The 23,626-nt window shown below is 44.6% G+C and overlaps 1 protein-coding gene across 2 annotated transcripts in view; it reads left to right on the top strand.

Moving 5' to 3' along the window:
• The window catches only part of dnaaf11 (dynein axonemal assembly factor 11), a 148,109-nt gene that overhangs the window by 91,951 nt on the left and 32,532 nt on the right, over positions 1-23,626 (top strand). For both annotated transcript variants that reach the window (XM_085992849.1, XM_085992848.1), the window contains 4 exons: positions 12,870-12,935; positions 14,409-14,478; positions 17,949-18,044; positions 20,050-20,135. In XM_085992849.1, coding sequence (XP_085848975.1) covers positions 12,870-12,935; positions 14,409-14,478; positions 17,949-18,044; positions 20,050-20,135 — 318 coding nt within the window. The remainder of the gene's footprint in view (positions 1-12,869; positions 12,936-14,408; positions 14,479-17,948; positions 18,045-20,049; positions 20,136-23,626) is intronic.

Genomic DNA, 23,626 nt, shown 5'->3' with positions numbered 1-23,626 from the left:
GTGCTCGACTAATCTATTGGAATTTTTTGTGGATGTAACTGGTAGGATAGATAAGGGAGAACCAGTGGATGTGGTGTATTTGGACTTTCAGAAGGCTTTCGATAAGGTCCCGCATAAGAGATTAGCGTGCAAAGTTAAAGCACATGGGATTGGAGGTAAGGTACTGACTTGAATAGAGAACTGGCTGGCAGAGAGGAAGCAAAGAGTTGGAATAAACTGGTCTTTTACCGAGTGGCAGGCAGTGACTAGTGGGGTTCTGCAGGGATCGGTGCTTGGACCCCACCTATTCACAATATATATTAGTGATCTAGACAAGGGAACTAGATGTAATATCACCAAGTTTGCAGACGACACAAAGCTGGGTGGGCGTGTGTGCTGTGAGGAGGATGCAGAGAAACTCCAGTATGATTTGGACAGGTTGGGTGATTGGGCAGATGCAGTATAATGTGGATAAATGCGAGGTTATCCACTTTGGTGGCAAAAACAGGAAGACAGATTATTATCTGAACGGCAATAGATTGGGAAAAGGGGAAGTGCAACGAGACCTGGGTGTTCTTGTGCACCAGTCGCTGAAGGTAAGCATGCAGGTGCAGCAGGCAGTTAAGAAGGCAAATGGTATGTTGGCCTTCATAGCGAGAGGATTCGAGTACAGGAGCAAGGATGTCTTGCTGCAGTTGTACAGGGCCTCGGTGAGATGTTCTTGCCATGGAGGGAGTGCAGCGAAGATTCACCAGACTGATACCTGGGATGGCAGGAATGACGTATGAAGTGGATGTTCCCGATGGCGGGTGAGTCCAGAACCAGGGGTCACAGTCTAAGGATAAGGGGTAAGCCATTTAGGACTGAGATGAGGAGGAATTTCTTCACCCAGAGAGTGGTGAACCTGTGGAATTCTCTACCACAGAAGGCAGTTGAGGCCAACTCATTAAATATATTCACGAAGGAGTTAGATATATTTCTTAAGGCTAAAAGGATCAAGGGATATAGGGACAAAGCAGGGACAGGGTACTGAATTTGGATGATCAGCCATGATCTCATTAAATGTTGGAACAGGCTCGAGGGGCCGAATGGCCTACTCCAGCTCCTATCTTCTATGTTTCTATGCAATACTTCCTAACCTCTGAGACTCACCAGTGCACCATTGGATCCTTCACACTACTTTTGCAGCTGTCATCAATGCAGAAACATTACAGCAGACTCACAACACCACACTTACCTGGCGTTGTGTCCGAATGTCGGGAGGCCCGAGACAGAAGCGGCAAAATTTAAAAATAGCCTTTCACTACCTGTTAACAGGTAGGTAATTGGCTTTAATCCTCTTCCTGCCGCTAGGTGTCGGGTCCATGCGCAAATCGGGGACCCGACACTTGGGAAAATTGTTTGCAGTCGTGTTGACGGTGGGATCGGACCCCGCCATCAATCAAAACGATTTTAACCTTTGACCCGCCTCCAAACCCACCCTCTCAATGCCGATAAAATCGTGGCCCTTGAATCTGTGTCCTCTGGTTCTCGACCCTTCTGCCAGTGGGAACAGTTTCTCTCTATCTACTCTGTCTAAACCCCTCATGATTTTAAACACCTCTCTCAAATCTCCTCTCAATCTTCTCTGCTCCAAGAAGAACAACCCCAGCTTCTCTGGTCTATCCCTCATTCCTGGAATCATTCTTGTAAAACTTTTCTACACCCTCTCTAAGGCCTTCACAACATTCCAAAACTGCGGTACCCAGAATTGGACACAATACTCCAGTTGAGGCCGACCCAGTGTTATATACAGGTTCATCATAACTTCCTTGCTTTTGTACTCTGTGCCTCTATTTATGAAGCCCGGGATCCCGTATGCTTTTTTTAACCACTTTCTCCACCTGCCCTGTCACCTTCAACGATTTGTGCACATATACCCCCAGGTCTCTCTGTTCGTGCACCCCCTTTAGAATTGTACCCTTTAGTTTATATAGCCTCTCCTCATTCTTCCTACCAAAATGGATCACTTCGCACTTTTCTGCGTTAAATTTCTTCTGCGTTAAATTTCATCTGCCACGTATTTGCCCATTTCACCAGCCTGTCTGTCTTCTTGAAGTCTATCATTATCCTCCTCACTGTTCACTATACCTACAACTTTTGTGTCTTCTGCAAATTTTGAAATTGTGCCCTGTACTCCCAAGTCCAAATCATTAATATATATCAAGAAAAGCAGTGGTCCTCATACCAACCCCTGGGGAACACCACTGTATACCTTCCTCCAGTCCGATAAACAACCGTTCACCACTACTCTCTGTTTCCTGTCACTTAGCCAATTTTGTATCCATGTTGCCACTGTCTCTTTTATTCCATAGGCTTCAACATTGCTGGTAAGCCTATTATGTGGCACTTTATCAAACGCCTTTTGGAAGTCCATATACACCACGTCAACCAAATTGCCCTCATCAAAAAACTCGATCAAGTTAGTTAAACACGATTTGCCTTTAACAAATCCGTGCTGGCTTTCCTTAATTAAGCCACACTTGTCCAAGTGACTGTTAACTTTATCTCTGATTATCGCTTCCAAAAGCTTCCCCACTACCGATGTTAAACTGACTGGCCTGTAGTTGCTGGATTTATCCTTACACCCTTTTTTGAACAAGGGTGTAACATTTGCAATTCTCCAATCCTCTGGCACCACCCCCGTATCTAAGGAGGATTGGAAGATTATGGCGCGTACCTCCGCGATTTCCTCCTTAACCTCTCTCAGCATCCTAGGGTGCATCCCATCCGGTCCTGGTGACTTATGAACTTTAAGTATAGCCAGCCTTTCTAGTACCTCCTTTATCAATTTTTATCTCATTCAGTAACTCCACTACTTCCTCTTTCACTATGACTTTGGCAGCATCTTCTTCCTTGGTGAAGACAGATGCAAAGTACTCATTTAGTACCGTTGCCTCCATGCGTAGGTCTCCTTTTAGGTCCCTAATTGGCCCCACCCCTTCTCTTACTACCAGTTTATTATTTATATGCCTACAGAAGATTTTTGAATTCCCTTGTATGTTAGCTACCAGTCTATTCTCATACTCTCTCTGTCCCTCTTATTTTCTTTTTCACTTCCCCTCTGAACTTTCTATATTCAGCCTGATTCTCAACCTGACCTCTGTCATACGTGCCTTTTTTTGTTTCATCTTACTCTCTATCTCTTTTGTCATCCAGGGAGCTCTGGCTTTGGTTGCCCTACCTTTTCCCCTCGTGGGAATATACCTCGACAGTACCCAAACCATCTCTTCATTAAAGGCAGCCCATTGTTCAATTACAGTTTTACCTGCCAATCTTTGATTCCAATTTACCTGGGCCAGATCCATTCTCAACTCACTGAAATTTTCCTTCCTCTAATTAAGTATTTTGACTCTAGATTGCTCCCTGTCCTTTTCCATAGCTAATCTAAACCTTATGATACTATGATCACTGTTCACTTAAATGTTCCCCTACTGACACTTGCTCCACTTGACCCATCTCATTCCCCAGAACCAGATCAAGCAATGCCTCCTTCCTCGTTGGGCCAGAAACATACTGATCAAGAAAGTTCTCCTGAACACACTTCAGAAATTCTTCCCCCATCTCTGCCCTTTACACTGTTATTATCCCAGTCTATATTAGGATAATTGAAGTCTCCCATTATCACTACTCTATAGTTACATAAGAACATAAGAAATAGGAGTAGGAGTAGGCCAATCGGCCCCTCGAGCCTGCTCCGCGATTCAATTAGATCATGGCTGATCTGATCCTAACCGTCAATCTACTATCACAGAACCATCTCCTGAATCTAACAGAATTAGACACACGAAATAGGAGCAGGATCAGGCTACACGGCCCCTGGGCCCGCTCCGCTACCCACAGGGCCATGTCCGATCCAAACCTAGACTCATGTCCAAATTCCTGCCCGCTCCCCGTAACCCTTAATTCCCTTTACTTCCAGGAAACTGTCTATTTCTGTTTTAAATTTATGTAATGATGTAGCTTCGACAGCTTTTTGGGGCAGCATATTCCATGGACCTACCACCCTCTGAGTGAAGTAGTTCCTCCTCATCTCAGTTTTGAAAGAGCAGCCCCTTATTCTAAGACTATGCCCCCTAGTTCTAGTTTCACCCATCATCGGGAACATCCTCCCCGCATCCACCCGATCCAACCCCATCACAATCTTATATGTTTCAATAAGATCGCCTCTCATTCTTCTGAACTCCAATGAGTAGAGTCCCAATCTACTCAACCTCTCCTCATATGTCCACCCCCTCATCCCCGGGATTAACCGAGTGAACCTTCTTTGTACTGACTCGAGAGCAAGTATGTCCTTTCTTAAGTATGGACACCAAAACTGTATGCAGTATTCCAGGTGCGGTCTCGCCAATACCTTGTACAACTGAAGCAATACCTCCCTATTTATATATTCTATCCCCCTAGCAATGAAAGCCAACATTCCATTGGCCTTCTTAATCACTTGCTGCACCTGCATACTAACCTTTTGAGTTTCGTGCACCAGGACCCCCAGATCCCTTTGTACTTCAGTACTTTCCAGTTTCTTGCCATTAAGATAATAACTTGCTCTACGATTTTTCCTGCCAAAGTGCATAACCTCACACTTTCCAGTATTGTATTCCATCTGCCAAATCTCTGCCCACTTACTTAGCCTGTCTATGTCCCCTTGCAGGTTTTTTATGTCCTCCTCACTCACTACTTTCCCTCCCATCTTAGTATCGTCTGCAAACTTTGATATGTTACACTCGGTCCCCTCCTCCAAATCATTAATATAGATTGTAAAGAGTTGGGGACCCAGCACTGACCCCTGCGGAACACCACTAGTTACTGATTGCCAGTCTGAGAATGAACCATTTATCCCAACTCTCTGCCTTCTGTTAGATAGCCAATCCTCTATCCATGCCAGAATATTACCCCCAATCCTGTGATTTTTTATCTTAAGCAATAATCTTTTGTGTGGCACCTTGTCAAATGCCTTTTGGAAGTCTAAATACACTACGTCCACTGGTTCCCCTCTATCCACCCTATATGTTACTTCCTCAAAGAACTCCAGCAAATTTGTCAAACATGACTTCCCCTTCATAAAACCATGCTGACTTTGTCCTATTAAATTATGATTATCCAAATGTCCTGTTACTGTCTCCTTAATAATGGACTCCAAAATTTTACCTACCACAGATGTTAGGCTAACACAGGCTATAGTTTCCAGCCTTCTGTCTACTGCCCTTTTTAAATAAGGGTGTTACATTAGCAGTTTTCCAGTCTGCCGGAACCTTTGCTGAGTCCAGGAAGTTTTGGAAAATTATTACCAATGCATCCACAATCCCTACTGCCACTTCCCTCAAGACCCTAGGATGTAAGCCATCAGGTCCAGGTGATTTATCCGCCTTGAGTCCCATTATTTTACCGAGTACCACTTCCTTAGTGATTTTGATCGTGTTTAGCTCCTCCCCCCCTATAGCCCCCTGTTTGTCCAGTGTTGGGATATTCTTAGTGTCTTCTACTGTAAAGACTGATACAAAATATTCATTCAGTGTTTTTGCCATCTCCATGTTTCCCACCATTAATTTCCCGGTCTCATCCTTTAAGGGACCAACATTTACTTTAGCCACCCTTTTTCTTTTTATATAACTATAAAAACTCTTACTATCTGTTTTTATATTTTTTGCTAATTTACTTTCATAATCTATCTTTCCTTAATCAATCTTTTTGTTATTTTTTGCTGTCTTTTAAAGTTTTCCCAATCCTCTATCCTCCCACTAGATCTGGCTACCTTATATGCCCTTGTTTTTAGTTGAATACTATCCTTAATTTCTTTACTTAGCCACGGATGGCTGCCTTTTCTTTTACACCCTTTTCTTCTCAGTGGAATATATATTTTTTGGAAGTTGTAAAATAACTCCTTAAATGTACACCACTGATCATGTATCGCCTTACCCTTTAATCTATTTTCCCAATCCACTCTACTCATTTCCGCTCTCATACCTTCATAGTCTCCTTTATTCAAGCTTAGCACGCTTGTTTGAGATCCAACCTTCTCGCCCTCTAATTGAATATGGAATTCAACCATGTTATGGTCACTCATTCCAAGGGGATCCTTTACTAGGACATCTTTAATTTATCCTGTCTCGTTACACAGGACCAGATCTAAGGTTGCTTGCCCCCTGGTCGGTTCAGTTACATACTGCTCAAGAAACCCATCCCTAATACACTCAATGAACTCATCCTCAAGGCAGCCCTGCCCAATTTGATTTGTCCAATTAATATGATGGTTACAATCCCCCATAATTATAGATGTTTCCTTATTACAAGCCTCAACTATTTCCTGATTGATACTCCGTCCAACAGAGTTGCAACTGTTCGGAGGCCTATAGACTACGCCCACTAGTGTTTTTTTCCCCTTATTATTCCTTATCTCCACCCAAACTGTTTCCTTATCCTGATCTTTTGACCCAATATCATTTCTCTGTATTACAGTGATTCCTTCCTTTATTAACGTAGCCACCCCACCTCCCCTTCCTGCCTGTCCTTCCTGATCGTTAAATAACCTGGTATGTTTAATTCCCAGGCATTGTCACCCTGCAGCCATGTTTCTGTAATGGCCACAAGATCATACCCATATGTAGTTATTTGTGCCATTAACTTGTCTATTTTGTTACAAATGCTACATGCATTCAGATAGAGAACTTTCAAATATGTTTTGTGACACTTAGTTCCTGCTTTTGCCCTTTTTATTACTTTACCTTTTACTCCATACCTTCTGCCCCTTCCTGACACACTCTGGTTTTTGATTTCCGCACTGCTACCTAAGACTATGACCTTCTCTGTTGTCATTTTTATTATTTGCTCTCTAGGAACCTCCCCCCCACTAGTTAGTTTAAAGCCCTCTCTACAGCCCTAGTTATATGATCCGCCAGGACTCTAGTCCCAGCACTGGCCAAGTGAAGCCCGTCCCAACGGAACAGCTCCCTCCTGCCCCAGTACTGGTGCCAGTGTCCCAGGAAGCAAAACCCATTTCTCCCACACCAGTCTTTGAGCCATGCATTTAACACTCTAATTTTATTTGTCCTAGCCAAATTCGCTCGTGGCTCAGGTAATAATCCAGAGATTATTACCCTTGAGGTTCTGTTTTTTAATTTGACCCCTAGCTGCTCATACTCCTTTAACAGAACCGGCTTCCTAGTCCTACGTCGTTTGTACCAACATGGACCACGACAACTGGATCCACCCCCTCCCACTGCAAGTTTCTTTCCAGCCCAGAGGAGATGTCCTTAACCCTGGCACCGGGTAGGCAACACAGCCTTCGGGACTCTCGCTCTCGGCTGCAGAGAACTCTATCTATCCCCCTAATAATACTATCCCCTACCACTACAACATTTCTATTTACTCCCCCCTCTTGAATGGCCCCCCGTTCCACGGTGCTGTGGCCAGGTTGCTCATCCTCCCTGCAGTCCCTGCTCCTGTCCCCACAGGGAGTAAGAACCTCGAACCTGTTGGACAAGAGCAAGGGCTGCGGCTCCTCCAGCTCTACCTCCTGGATCCCCGTACCTGCCTCACTCGTAGTCACACCGTCCTGTCCCTGACCATGGGCTACATCTGAATTAATTAACTTCATAGGTGTGACCACCTCCTGATACACAGAGTCCAGGTACTTCTCCCCCTCCCTGATGTGTCGCAGTGTCTGAAGCTCAGACTCCAGCTCATCAACACGGAGCTGGAGTTCCTGTAGCAGCAGACACTTGTCACAGACGTAATCACCGTGAGCCTCAATGGGGTTTACCGGCTCCCACATCTCGCAACAGTAACACATCACCTGCTCCATTCTATGTAATTAATTACATTTTTTATTGTTAGTTATGGACACCCTCTGCCCGATTTTAGATGCTAGTATCCCCTTTAATTAATTGGATTTAAATTAAATCAATCCCTCTAATTACACCAGTTAAATAGTTTACCAACAGTCACTCTGCACCAGAAAGGCCTTATTAACTACAACCCACAGAGTTAAAGTTTGAAAAGAGCACCTAACACCCCACTTACCCTAAACTCTCACTTACCCAAACTCACAGCACTCTCTGATGACTCGCACTTAGTGCTTGCTCGCACTAGGACTGGTCTTTTTATACTGTTTGTTTGTTTACAGCCAAATGAGCCACCCCTGCTGATTGGTTAGAAAACTGGTTTCCACTGCCTGCTGTGCCAATTTACTCCTACTGCAGTGTAACCTTGTTTTACTCTTCTTGCATCTCTCTGTAATTTCCCTGCAAATTTGGTCCTCTATATCTTTCCCACTAATTGGTGGCTTATAGAATACACCGAGTAGTGTAATGGCACCTCTATTATTTCTTAACTCTAACCAAATAGATCCTCCAGGACATCCTCTCTCTCCAGCACTGCAACATTCTCCTTAACCAATAATGCCACCCCACCTCCTTTCTTTCTTTCCCTGTCTTTCCTGAACATCTTATATCCAGGAATATTTGAAACACAATCCTGCCCTTTTTTGAGCCAGGTCTCCGTTATCGCCACAACATCATATTCCCATTTGTCTATTTGAGCCTGCAGATCACCGACCTTATTTACCACGCTTCGTGCATTTACACACATGCACTGTAAACCTGTCTTAGACCTTCTTGTATTCTCTCTTAATCTGACCCCACCTAATACCTTACTATTTCTTACTCTAGTGCTATCTGTCTCTCCCCATCCTTTGTGCACTTTGTTTCTCCTTTCTAATGCTACATCCTGGTACCCATCCCCCTGCCAACTTAGTTTAAACCCTCCCCAACAGCACTAGCAACCCCCCCACCCCCCCTGCCCACGAGGACATTAGTTCCGGCTCTGTTGAGGTGGAACCTGTCCGGCTTGTACAGGTCCCACCTCCCCCAGAACTGGCCCCAATGCCCCAGGAATCTGAAGCCCTCCCTCCTGCACCATCTCTCCAGTCATGCATTCATCTGCTCTATCCTCCTATTTCTATACTCACTCGCTTGGGGCACAGGGAGTAATCCAGAGATTACTACCTTTTGAGATCCTGCTTTTTAATCTCTTTCCTAGCTCCCTAAAATCTGCCTGCAGGACCTCCTCCCTTTTTCTACCTATGTCGTTGGTACCAATATGGACCACGACCTCTGGCTGTTCATCCTCCCCCCTCAGAATGTCCTGCAGCCGCTCAGTGACATCGTTGACCCTGGCACCAGGGAGGCAACATACCATCCTGGAGTCACGCCTGCCTCCACAGAAACATCTGTCTGTTCCCCAAACTATCGAATCCCCTACCACTATTGCCTTCCCAATCTTCCTCCTCCACTCCCCCCTGCCCCCTCCACTCCTGTACAGCTGAGCCACCCATGGGGCCGTGGCCGTGGACATGGCTCTGGCTGTACTCCCTAGAGGAACCATCGCCCTCACCAGTATACTGGTTGGAGAGCGAGATGCACTCGGGACTCCTGCAATACCTGCCTGGTCCTCCTTGTCTGTCTGATGGTCACCCATTTCCTTTCTGCCTGCACACTCTTACGCTGCGGGGTGACCACCTCCTGAAATGTGCCATTTACATAGCTCTCAGCCTCATGGATGCGGTGCAGTGATGCCAGCTGCTGCTCTTGATAAGTCTTAATTACTGCCAAACAACCACACTAGTACTGAAAATTAACTTTTACAAATTTGGAGTCTCATTCCTTCAGATTTTAATTATTGTCGGAGATTTAAAAAAATTAAATAATTTTTATTTAAAACTTTTTCTGTATCTTTTATCTCTCTTAATCCCATCTTGCCTTCTCTTATTTTGCTTTCTGTACATGATTTGGCATTGAATAAACTATTCTAACGTACAGTTTCTGGTTCAGACTCTGCACACCTCATCAAGAACTCTTTAATCTGATTGGTTAGGGAGATGCAAAGTTGTTTGCACAGTTCCCAGATTCCCCCATAGAGGGCGCTGTGCTGAAATGGCTCTCTGATCACCGCAAGTTCCAGTACAAAAGCCCATAGAATGTCTGTGGCCAAGTGTAAGTGTAGTGATTGGCTGGCCACAAAATCCAGGCCTTAATGATGAGTTATGGGCAACTGTGTACTTCTGCAGCTTGCTTGATTGTCTTAGACAGACAGAAAGGAATTTCCTGATTTGGCTAAAGTTGATTATTCTCTTTTTCCCTCTTCTAATAGATAATGTGGTTAGGGAGTGGGTGGACAGTGGGCTTGAAGGCCTATTTTTGTCCTTTTCGTATGTCTGTTTGACTGTCAGTTTGATATGTCAACATTTCACTTAAGTTGTTTTAGCCACCAAATTATTTTGGCTAAATTCATTTCTGAACAAAGGCATAGACTAAAACAAAGAAGACCCATTCAAGACAGAAACCCCTAATTTAATACACTGATACATCTGGTCAGTTATATGTCAGCAACAGCCACAACAACAATGAGCTTCCCTTGGGGTTACTGGGCCCAAAATTCCACCCTTGAGCTTGGGGGCGGGGATTTTGCCCTGTGGAGAGGAAGCTGGGAAATTCTGGCAGCAGGAACCATGGGCAGATCTGGGAGCAAGCGTAGGATCTGTTATGGGCCTAATAAAGGCCCCAGAATGCTGGAAGGAGAGGGTAATCGACACTCGAGGGGATTAATACCTTGCAGGGATAATCTGATTGCTCCTTTGGAAGCTGCAGTGTCGGAGCCACTCTATTCCTGTAAGGCCCTCCCCAGGCTGCATTTGCTATGCCGGAGCAGTATGGAGCTACTCCAACATTCTGGGCCTCAGTCGAGTTGAGCCCCACTAATGCACTCTTAAAGACATTGGCCCAGTAATTCCGGGCACAACGCGTGAGTACGGACGGGGTACTCACGCGTGTGCCCGGAGGAGTTGCCGGTTTTCAGCATGCACAGCGCATGCGCTGAAAACCGGCATTTCCTGTCCTCTGACCCAAGGGGTTAAGAGGCAGAACGCGCGCGACTGCACAGGCAGCGCGTGCGCAGTAAAATTCCTTTTTTTTCCCCAGAGTTGCGCGCGTGTAAAGGCCTCCGGTCTTTACGCGTGGAAAAACAAGACGTAAGTATTTAGTTTTTCAGGTAAGTGGGCTTTTAGTACAATGTAGAAATTTTTTTTTCCACAGGTTTGTTATTTTTAAAGAATTTACAGGATGGTAAGTTTAGTTTTAGACCCTATTTTTTAAAAAATTTATTTTTTTCAAAAAATTGATTAATTGTTTAAAACATTTAAAAAACTTATTTATAGTTATTATAATCAGTGGGATGTTTTTTAAAATTTTATTTAAAGTTAAAGTAGTGTTTTGGCAGCCCATACTTTTCATGAGTTTGACAGCTCTTACTGTGAAACTCATGAATGAGTTTCCCCTCCCCTGATTGGCTGCACAGTGCTCACCTGATCCCAGCCGGCACATCGCACTAACTACGCCGCTGGATCGGGTAAGCACAGCGCGCCGACAGCTGAACCGGGCCTGTGACAGGAAATGCAAGCAGGCCCGGGCTTCAGATGTCGGCGCGCAGGGTGAGTGCAGATCGGGGGCTTGCACGCGCGGCAAGCCCCCGATCCTAATTTCAGGGCCATTATGTGCCTGATATCCTTCAATTTGGGCGGTCGGGGGTTCTACCCCACTGCAATTGGTCCATCAGAATTTAGGCCCCAGTTTTTCTTTAAATGTTTTTATCCCATGTAAAATTACCTGACAAGAAATACAAATATCTTGCTATTTTGGCATGATATTTACCCAAATGCAAATTATTTTTACATTATGGACACGAGAAGAAATTCTTGTGTCCCATGTGCAAAAAAAGGGTTAGGATCTGACCTAATCTAAATCAGTCAGAACCTTTTCGTCTTCAGAATGTTTTTAAGAAAATACTTTCCTGCAAAAAATTTATTTTTACGTGTCTTAGCATAATTTAATCATACTAATATATGTAAAACAGGTTTCACATTGATGCGCACATTCATTGGCCCAGAATTTATGGTCAGAGTGAACGAATGGCACCAGCCGTTCATTGAACTTGTACTTGCCCACAGACTTTCTGTGGCCTTTTACACTGGAACGTGTGATGAATAGAAGTCCATTTTGACACAGCGCCATCTACAGGGGCTCTCTACAGGGGATCTGGAACCTGTGTGAACAGGGCAAGCAACTGTACATCTCCTTAACCAATCAGATTGAAGAATCCTTACTGAGACATGCAGAGCCTGAACCAGGTAGTGTAAGTTAGAATAGTTAATTCAATGTCAAATCATGTACAGAAAGTGAAATGAAGAGAGAGAAAGCAAGATGGGATGAATAGAGCGAGAGAGACAAAAGAGACAGAAAGAAAAAGCTTACATTTAAATTTTTAAAAAAAAATCTCCAACAATGACTAACATCTGAAGAAATGAGACTTCACACTTGTAAAAGTTAATTTTCAGTGTCAGAGACGTTGTTTGGCAGTAATTTAAACTTATCACACCATTAAAAATTTACTTATGCTGGAATGGACAATCTGTAACTTCTCCTGGTGTGTTTAGTGGGTATCTATCATGTAAGTACCGCAACTTCACGCCGATCCATGTGTTTCAATGGCGAGTCTCTCGGTGAGATACCAAAGCTTCTGGAGGAGTAGGGCAACTCGGACAGCAACTTCCTGATTTACACGTTTAACTGAGCATGTGCGGTCGCCGGAAGTTGCTGTCCGATTTACTCTTTAATGACAGTGAGCGCTGATAGCCTTGCGGTTATTTTTACTGCAATATCCGGGCCATTACGATAATCAGAATTATAAATTGGTTGAGTAAACCTGTCTGTCTGTCTCAGTCGTTAAAGTCTTGCTAGGTGACTTAGTTGAAAAAGGGGTATGCTTGGAAATTGAAAGTTAACTTTTATTTTTCTTTACAGGATTAATTTCATATTGACCGATGATGAAGAAAATAATCAATTCATCTTGGATCTTGCTGTTTACAGGTTAGCTTTACATCAAAATATCGTAATTGAATAAACATTGTCAGAATCTCACCACCTGAAGATGAAATTTGTAATTTTTCAGAAGCTTATTCTAACTCTTGTACACTTTTGAGCTATTAGCTGATATTTTCTGATACTCAGTGCCTGATGTTGGGGTGCTTATCAGGCGGTGGTAGTACAGAATGGGGCAGGTATCCATTATTTTGGATCTCTGCCCACTTTAACGCCTGCTCCATTTCCGCTCTCATTTCTGGTGGTTAGCGGAAGTGCCTGCATGATTTAAGTAGAACTATGCAAAAGAGGTGGAAATGATGGAAAATGGAGCACATGACCTCATGTTGTCATTTCCACCATATTTGCACTGTATCATAATCACACCCATAGAAAACCAGCGTTCAGGGTTGCTAGGCACCCTAGTGAAGGGGTAGCAAATTTCAAGGGCCAGATATCAATAAAGCTTATTCTTTGATCATTTTCATTGTTTTTATATTATTATTTTTGTTGCCAACTCCTTTTGTCATCTGCCATTCTGTCCTTTGTTGTGGGGGTGCCAATCCTCCTACTCCAATATTTTCAGACAGGGCAGAATGGCTCTCCCACTGCCATTATTTCCCCATTACTTTTATTTCTTGGAGGAAGGAGAGGAGGGGAAACCGAGGAATGCCAGACTGGTGAGGCTGCACTGGAACCTACTCACCGGTACCACACCAGAATATATAGGCAGAAGCACTTCTACCTACAATTGAATGAGAGACAAAGAAAGCCATCACTGAGTTGTTCCACGTGCTGAAAACATGAGATACAGCACTACAAGCACTATTCTGCCACTGCCTTTTAGCATCCAGACTATGGGGTTATTGTAGGTTTCCACAGGTACATCTGTAACATTAGTCAAACAGCCATGCACAAATGCATTATCAAGCCACATTAATTGGGGGTAATTTTCAGTTTCACATTTTCACTATTTTACTTAGTTACATGTGCAGGAAAAGTATCACAATTAAAAGCACATCAATGCAAATTCAGGTCTTGCATATGTTGATAGTGATGTGGTACTCTGCTTACCTCAGCTCATCGTATATTCAGGGTACAGTACTAGGAAAAAGTTCTGGAAATTATAAGTGAGACAAGGTTAATGTGTCACAAAATAGCTTTGACAGCATGGTTGGATTATCAGGTCACAGGTGTAATTAAAGTATGGCACACAGTTGTTGCACTGAACTTTGAAAGAACAATGATGCAAAAATGAATAGGTTAGCGGCCTCCTTGAGAATGTTCAGTTTTACGTGTGTATGTGAAATATTTGTGTCTATTCCTTCAAGCAGCTTCTATTCCCCAAACCAATATACTGTAGTGTGTAGCACTCAATAAGATAGCCACTGGGGGAATCCTTCTTCTGTGGACAATGTTACAAATGTGGGATTCAATATTTTAGTGCAAATGCTGATCTATTTTTAAAAATTAATTGCACAGGCATATGGACACGTCTCTACTCGATATTGATGTTCAGCCAACGTATGTTTGTGTGATGGTTAAAGGAAAGGTTAGTATCTGATAAAGTATATGCAAAGTTGAATCAATGCTGCAGTTATACTACAGATACCATTTGAAACATAGAAATCTCGAGACTCAAAGAGACCATAGGTCCATCTATTACACCTTCCTCTTTTCCAGCAATTGTATTGGATGAAGTGTTTCTCTTCAAGGTATTTGTCTAATTTTGCTTTAAAGATATATTGATTAGACTTTGGTACCTGCTTTTAGACTGGTATGAGTGGATAGCACTGGTTATACTGCCCCACTTCAGCACTGGTTATACTGCCCCCCTTGTACTGTTATGTAATCTGCAAGGCCGAAATGTATATATGCATGCTTAAACACGCTCACACAGCTCTTCTCACAGGTCTGTGGAATTTATAATGTTAGAGCAGAAGAAACAGTTTCTAACATTAGTATTTTTTTTGTTCAGCTAGAATTCTGACATGTGGTATATCTCGTGATTGATAGAGATTGTTGGTAGGTGAGTGAGGGGGGTGTGGTGCATTGAGCAGTGTATGAGGCTAGTGGTGCAGTTGGTGGGATATGGCATTTGAAGAAGCATTCACTGACTTTGACAACTCGTGTAAGGTCATTAAGCTTCTTTTGGCACTGGATCAACGTCCTGGGGGAAATACTGGTCGCACTGACCGCTCCAATAATCAGGTCCCACTGCTGCCTTGCAGTCAGTCTGGAGGGTCTCCTGGCCCCCTGCGGGTAGAAGACCTGTCTCCTCCTTGCGACTCCCCCCACTAAGGCCTCCAGTGCTGAGCCATAGCTACCTTCCACTTTCATTTGCAACAATTAGACTGAGGTGCTTATTTCAGAAAGCACCTCCTTTAAGAAGTGCAGATTGCGATTCACACTGCAGGGTAGCTTTAAATAGAGTTCACTTCCCACGAAATTGGGCCCCCCTGAGCGCTGAGCGGATTGCGATCCCCACACCCGTTTTTAGGCCTTATCGAATTTAGCCCCTTAGGTCTTTACACACGAGGGTAGAAATTTTGTGCACACTACCTTTACACGGGTTTCTTTCAAAATAAATGGGTTAAGGGAGTTGTAAAATTATTGCACAAAGGAATATACTATGTGCACGTCAATTGTTTGTGCATGCATGAACTGCACCCATCAGAATTTCTACCCTATAGTGAAGACTGGGGGGAAAGCATATTTACTCTGTGCAGTATTTGTAACAAAACCATAAACCTGTTCTTTATCAATGAATTTTGATTTTGTTAGACATAGTGCACAGAGGAAAGCTTCCCCCTTGATGTCTGAATCAACGGTCAGGTTTTGATTCTTTGACAGTGATATCACTTTTTTTTTCTTTATTCATTCATGGGATGTGGGTGTCGCTGGCAAGGCCAGCATTTGTTGCCCATCCCTAATTGCCCTCGAGAAGGTGGCGGTGAGCTGCCTGCTTGAACCACTGCAATCCGTGAGGTGAAGGTACTCCCACGTTGCTGTTAGGAAGGGAGTTCCAGGATTTCGACGCAGCGACGATGAAGGAATGGCGATATATTTCCAAGTGAGGATGGTTTGTGACTTGGAGGAGAACTTGCAGGTGGTGGCGTTCTGATGCACCCGCTGCCCTTTTCCTTCTAGGTGGTAGAGGTCCCGGGTTTGGGAGGTATTGTTGAAGAAGCCTTGGCGAGTTGCTGCAGTGCATCTTGTAGATTGTACACACTGCAGCCACGGTGCATTGGTAGTGGAGGGAGTGAATGTTTAAGGTGGTGGATGGGGTGCCAATCAAGTGGACTGCTTTGTCCTGGATGGTGTCGAGCTTCTTGAGTGTTGTTGGAGCTGCACTCATCCAGGCAAGTGGAGAGGATTCCATCACACTCCTGCCTTGTAGATGGTGGAAAGGCTTTGGGGTGTCAGGAGGTGAGTCACTCGCCACAGAATACCCAGCCTCTGACCTCTGTAGCCACAGTATTTGGCTGGTCTAGTTAAGATTCTGGTCAATGGTGGCTCCCCAGGATGCTGATGGTGGGGGATTCGGCAATGGTAATGTTGTTGAATGTCAAGGGGAGGTGGCTAGACTCTCTCTTGTTGAAAATGGTTATTGCCTGGTATTGTGTTACTTGCTACTTATCAGCCCAAGGCTGAATGTTGTCCAGGTCTTGCTGCATGTGGGCACAGACTGCTTCATTATCTGAGAAGTTGCGAATGGAACTGAACACTGTGCATTCATCAGCGATCATCCCCACTTCTGACATTATGATGGAGGGAAACATAGAAACATAGAAGATAGGAGCCGGAGTTAGGCCATTCGGCCCTTCGAGCCTGCTCTGCCATTCATCAAGATCATGGCCGATCATCCAATTTCAGTACCCTGTCCCTGCCTTCTCCCCATATCCCTTGATCTCTTTAGCCTCAAGAAATATATCCAACTCTTGAATATATTTAATGAACTGGCCTCCACCGCCCTCTGTGGCATAGAATTCCACAGGTTCACCACTCTCTGGGTGAAGAAATTCCTCCTCATTTCAGTCCTAAATGGCTTACCCCTTATCCTTAGACTATGACCCCTGGTTCTGGAAGGTCATTGATGAAGCAGCTTATGATGGTTGTGCCTAGGACACTGTCCTGAGGAACTCCTGCAGCGGTGTCCTGGGGCTGAGATGATTGGCCTCCAACAACCACTTTCCTTTGTGCTAGGTATGACTCCAGCCAGTGGAGAGTTTTCCTCCCGATTCCCATTGACTTTAGTTTTACTAGGGCTCCTTGATTCCACACTCAGTCAAATGCTGCCTTGATGTCAAGGGCAGTCACTGTAATGGATCTGGTAAGAATTCTTTCTTCCTGATTGTTTTGTTGAGGTGTTCCAAATTCAACCAATAATTCTACTCTTCATTGCTGTCCAGTGTATGTACGTTTGGGTTGGCTGAGGACAGGAAAAGGCTCATTCATTGTTTAGGCTGCACATAAGGAATTGCTAAATGGGTATGGCAGTGGAGCACAAACAGTGCTAATGGTGCCTGTCAAGTGTAGATCAGCATCTTTAAGAGAGATTGGGGGGAAAAAGTAATTCCAAATATGCCAATGTAACCCTAAATATGTGCTAATTCTTTTATGGGACATATTATTCAAATGTGAGTGCAAACTACTTTTGGTTAAATGTTTGTTCATTTAGATTTTCTGGATGTTCTGTTAGCTCATTATTAGACAATGTGTGCAAGACTTTATGTTGTATCAAATTACATCATTTGGTCCTTTGTCTCTGACAAAAATGGACTCTGCTTTCCCCAAAACAAAAAAGTTCAAACACTTTTTAATGAGTATTGGTCCCTATAAATCTGTACCATACCCATTTAGTTGCTTTGTTCAGGAATAATTATGTATACATTGTCAAATGAGGCAACTTCATTTATAGTTTATTTTAATAGAAATAATGACAGCAAATGAACAGAAATAGTTTTACCAGTGTGGTATATTACGTTAGTTTTGTCATCTTACTTTTTATGTTGATTTTAGGTATTTCAGCTGGTGCTTCCAACAGAAGTAAAACCTGACAGCAGTTCTGCCAAGAGATCCCAAACCACAGGACATTTGCTTGTCACAATGCCAAAGGTGTGTAGTCACAGCACGTTTGATGGCTCTTATCTCTAATTGCTTTACTTTTCTGTTAACCTTAAATGACCAAATTGTGATGGGTTGAAAACATGTGTTGGCAAATTGGTCTCATAGTGGTATCTTTATCTGGGGAATGACAAAAGTATGCCTGCAGCCACTTCACAATTGCAGAGAAGAACTTTTTATTCCTGTTGATTTAGCAATAGTTAACACCCTTGCTAATATGCAAACGTGGTAGTGAATGCCCTAATATCATCTTCTAGCCTCTCCCAAAAAAGTGATTGTGAAAAATATTTTTTTCCCCACATTGCTACAGAGGGCTCAATATGAAGAATCCTTTTTAATAGGGCATATCAAGCACTAACGAAGAAACTTTTCTAGCAACAAGTAGACCTCAGCCTAGGGGCAACAATAAATGCAGCCAGGAGTGTGACATAGGGATGGTACTGATGCTAGTGTTTTCTCGCTAGAGGGTGGATGGGCAGCAAGAACAAACCGTGGATAAGGCGACTGGCAAGGGTGGAGCACTGGAGCCGGTCAGAAAAACTACAGGAAACCATCAGGCTGGGGGAGAGATTGTACTACCCCCCCTATCCTCTGGAGTTCCCTCCCAAATCTCTCAGCCTTGCAACTTCTCTTGCTTCCAAAAGCTTTCTAAAGATCTTTTTCTTCATCCTCTCTTTCAGCCTAGCCGCTTCCCTCCTGCTCAGTGCTCACGTTTTCGATCATCTACTAATGTCTATTTTGAAGTATTTCTGTATGAGGAGCACCATTGAAGTTCTTACTGTTGTGCTTTACATTTTAAAATTACAGTATTGGCCTGTAATTTGCAGTCAGCGGTGAAGCAAAGATGTTCGCCGCTGGCCCTGAAGTAAGCTTCCCCCCCACAAAGATCTCGAGATCTCGGTGACGAGAGGTTCGGCTTTTCCGGTGTTCAGTTGAGATCAGTGTAAGTTAATGGGGATCCCCTAGTGCGAGCTGTTGTGATGTCAACAAGCTGTCTAAGCAGCCAATCACAATCCAGAATTCTCACTGACAGGGAACCAGGAAGTGAATAAGCTCCTTTTATTCTAAACTTTTAAAAATGTTAGAGAGAGCAAAACAAAGATTGGGGCTCGCACATGGGGAAAAGGTAAACCTGAAATAAAGATAAACAATTTTTTTAAAGTCTTTAAAGTTTCTTATTTTTAATTTTTGTTAAAATGGAGAAATTTGACACTCTACAAAATTTAAAATTAGTTTTTCAGGGCTAGAACGTTTGTTTAGCAGTCAATACGCTGTTAAAACTCCAGTTGCACCTGATCCAAAAGGATCTAATTTTTAATTGGGTATTTAACAATGATATTACTGCGGAAAAGCTGAAGTTTTTATCAGTTTCACTGATTAGGCTGATTGCTGGCTAAGGGGGGTGGGGGCTGCAACAGCGCAGCCAGTGTCGGAGCAGTGACTGACCGCAACTTCGGGATTTCCGCGTTGGGATGCACATGAGCTAAATCCTGAACTTGCAGTCAGTTTCAAGGGGCAATAATAGCGAACGCTGTTGGTTTGCTGTTATTACCCACCATAAATTTTGGGCCATTTTGTTTGTTGGACTTTTATTAATCAGGGTTCCTGAACAGAGTTCTAATTAGAAAATACTTAATGGGGATGAAATTGGACATGGACAGGGATGCAAAATAGGCGGAATCGCTTCTGCCTCTCGTTATAGGACATGCCTGATATTCAGCTCTATTGAAGTGAATGGAACTGAATAACGGGCAACCGATGCGATACCGCTTGTTTTGCATCCCCGCCCATCTCCAATTTCACCCTCAATGTAACTTGTTTTAACTGAAATAATTCTGATTCACAATCTTGCTTTCCAGGCATTGTGTCATTGTTACTTTTCCCTAATATTAATGATCAGGTTTTCTTGGCTTTTAGTAGCATATCACTTTTATTCTTTGTGTATGTGAAATAAATATATTTAGTCACCATCTCCAATCTGAAATATTTATTCCAGACACAAGAGGTGATTAGGCCAAAGCCTAACAGCACATCTACAGCTCGATCTGCAACCAGCACAAAGCCACGCCCAGATGTAACAAGGTAATTATTGTGTAATAACAAGCTAAATGTTTCCTCTTTTTCAATAACAACAACTTGCATTTATATAGTGCCTTGAGCCAATGGTGAGTCAAAGGGAGGAGGGGTGCACAAGAGACCAGAGTCAGATGAACAGGGAATTCAGGAGGGGGTTGTAGGGCTGGAGGAGGTTACAGATAGGTAGGGGTGAGCCCATGAAGGGAATCAATGAAAATTTTAAATTTGAGACATTGGATGACTGGGAGCCAATGTAAGTCAGCAACAGGGGTGATGGATGAGCAGGATTTGGTGCGGGATAGGATAGGGGCAGCATATTTTGGATGGGCAGACGTTTACGGAGAGTGGATGATGGGATGCCAGTTAGGAGACCATTTGAATAATTAAGTCTGGAGGTGACTAAGGCATAGATGAGGATTTCAGCAGCAGATGGGGCAGTAGTTTTCAAGGCTAGAGGGGGGTCAAGAGTGGTTTTTTTTTTAAGAGGAAGGTGATGATGGTGGTTTTGGAAAGGAGGAGAGGGAACCATTTACAAAGTCAGCTAGCATGGGAACCTGGAAGGGAAGTTGAGTGGGCAACAGTTTAATGGAAATAGGGTCAAGGGAACAGGAAGTGGGTCTTATGGATGCCATAAGCTCAGAGAGGGCATGAGGAGAGATGGAAGGGAAAATAGAGAGAGATATGGTTCAGGATTGGAGCGAGGGAGCCTGGAATGAGGATTGGCTTGGTTGGAATGGAGAAAGGGAGGAAGCAGCAGAGGCAGCTGAACATGTGCTCCCAACCTTAGTGAGAAAGTAGCTTCTTCAGTAGCAAACAACAATCTTGATTCTGTTTGTGCTATTTAAAAAATTCCACGAGCCACTGGATGTATGCAAAGCAACTTGGGGATAACTGCACCATTAAACCTACTCCCCTGCCTCACAGCAGAACAGTTGAAACCATAGTGATATGTAGGAATTAAACAATTAACCCACTCAATGTCATGAATAGAAAAGAGTTCGAGTCCCTAAATATCAAGATTGAATTATGTAAGACCAGATGCAAAGAATTCTTCACATCCATGAAGATTTGGTGGAAGTTGTCCTGATGGTTTCATCGTCAGGAATTCTGCCCTCCTTAAGCTCTTCAAGGAAGTTAGTCAAGTAATCAGATGGCTTGTGGGTAACCAAGTGTATCCCTTGCATAATGACCCTTTGAAAATGGCAAGAACAGTGATATACCTATCAATTCAGTCCATGAAAAGCGACGAGTTAAGGTAGTAACTATAGGTTTTTATTGGCTAAATAACAGAGCCCACCCTCGTGGGTGATCGGTTCCAACAAGGAAGAATACTAGCCAAGCGGTCACCTTTATACCTGGGCAAGCAGGCGGAGCCATGGGCGGAGTCAGCTGAGGTCAGCCCAGGTATAACAGCATGCGTGGCAAGAGGTAACCTTGTGTAGTGATAATAACAGTGTAAACAGTGATAACAACAGTGTAACAATAGTGAACGGTTGTGAACGATAACAGTGGTTTACCACATTCACCCCTTGTTTAAAATTGAGTCCGGCGGGGTGAAGTGTACTACTAGTTCGTGTATGTCAGTCTATCAGGAGGCCTCGTAAGCCTTTCTGATCGGCGCAGCAGCGGCGGCGGTGGTGCAGTATCCGATGTTAATGCTGGTGTCTGCGTAGCCGACGGAGGGTCCTGGGGTTCCGGCATGCCGCCTACAGGAGCTGGATTTGGGGGAGTGATGGGGGGTAACGGTGGTATCTCCGGGGTGCCCGAGGGTGCGAGGTCTCGCAAGGAGACTGTGTCCTCCCGCCCGTCTTGGTATGCCACGTAGGCGTACTGGGGGTTGGCGTGCAGGAGGTTCACCCTCTCGACCAGGGGGTCCATTTTATGGGTCCTTACGTGCTTCCGCAGCAGGACGGGCCCCGGAGAAGTCAGCCATGTTGGTAGCGAGGTTCCCGTAGTCGACTTCCTGGGGAAAACGAACATTTGCTCATGAGGGGTGGCGTTAATGGCAGTACAAAGCAGTGACCGGATGGAATGGAGCGCTGCCGGGAGGACTTCCTGCCAGCGAGAGGTTGGGAGGCCCTTAGACTTTAGGGCTAAGAGGACGGCCTCCCAAACTGTCGCGTTCTCTCTTTCCACCTGGCCGTTCCCCCGGGGGTTGTAGCTGGTGGTCCTGCTCGCCGCAATACCTCTCGCCAGCAGGAACTGGCGAAGTTCCTCGCTCATGAAGGATGAGCCCCGGTCGCTATGTATATAGTTCGGGAACCCGAACAAGGCGAAGAGGTCGTTCAGGCATTTGATGACCGTGGTGCTGGTCATGTCTGGGCAGGGGATGGCAAAGGGGAAACGGGAGTACTCGTCAATAATGTTGAGGAAGTACACATTACGGTCAGAGGATGGGAGGGGCCCCTTAAAATCGATGCTCAAGCGCTCGAAGGGGCGGGTGGCCTTGATCAGGCTTGCTCTGTCCGGCCTATAGAAATGCGGTTTGCATTCGGCACAGACTTGGCAGTTCCTGGTCATGGTCCTGACCTCGATGGAGTAGGGCAGGTTGCGGGCCTTAATGAAGTGGTAAAGTCTAGTGACCCCGGGGTGGCAGAGGTCGTTGTGGAGGGTCCGCAGTTTATCAACTTGCGCGTTGGCGCATGTACCTCGTGATAGAGCATCAGGGGGCTCGTTGAGTTTACCAGGCCGGTACAAGATATCGTACTCGTAGGTGGAGAGCTCGATTCTCCACCTCAAGATCTTGTCGTTCTTGATTTTGCCCCTCAGCTTGTTTTATTAAACATAAACGCAACCGAACGCTGGTCGGTGAGGAGGGTAAATCGTTTGCCTGCCAGGTAATGCCTCCAGTGTCGTACCGCTTCCACAATTGCCTGGGCCTCCTTCTCGACAGAAGAGTGTCGGATCTCAGGGCCCTGGAGGGTCCTTGAGAAGAAGGCTACAGGTCTCCCCGCCTGGTTTAGGGTTGCAGCTAGGGCGAAGTCAGATGCATCGCTCTCCACTTGGAAAGGGATGGACTCATCCACTGCGTGCATTGTGGCCTTCGCAATGTCTCCTTTTATGAGGGAGAAGGCTGTGCATGCTTCTTCTGTCAGGGGGAAGGAGGTGGACTTCATGAGGGGTCTGGCTTTGTCCGCATAATTGGGCACCCATTGGGCATAGTAAGCTAAGAGCCCCAGGGTTCTCTTCAGTGCCTTTTGACAGTGGGGAAGGGGAAGCTCCATGAGGGGGCGCATTCTTTCGGGGTCGGGGCCGATGACTCCGTTCTCTACTACGCAGCCGAGGATGGCAAGGCGCGAGGTGTTAAATATACATTTCTCCTTATTGTAAGTGAGATTCAGCCGTTGGGCCGTACGGAGGAATTTCTCCAGATTAACATCGTGGTCCTGCTGGTCGCGGCCGCAGATGGTGACGTTATCTAGATAAGGAAACGTGGCCTGCAGCGCGTTCTGGTCAACCATCCGGTCCATCTCCCTTTGGAAGACCGAAACCCCGTT

This window comes from Somniosus microcephalus, chromosome 7, assembly GCF_052327205.1.
Source record: "Somniosus microcephalus isolate GS21.2 chromosome 7, FLI_Smic_1.0, whole genome shotgun sequence".
Taxonomy (NCBI): domain Eukaryota; kingdom Metazoa; phylum Chordata; class Chondrichthyes; order Squaliformes; family Somniosidae; genus Somniosus; species Somniosus microcephalus.
Note: the sequence above shows the minus strand (reverse complement) of the source record. Positions and strands in the feature narration are given on the sequence as shown.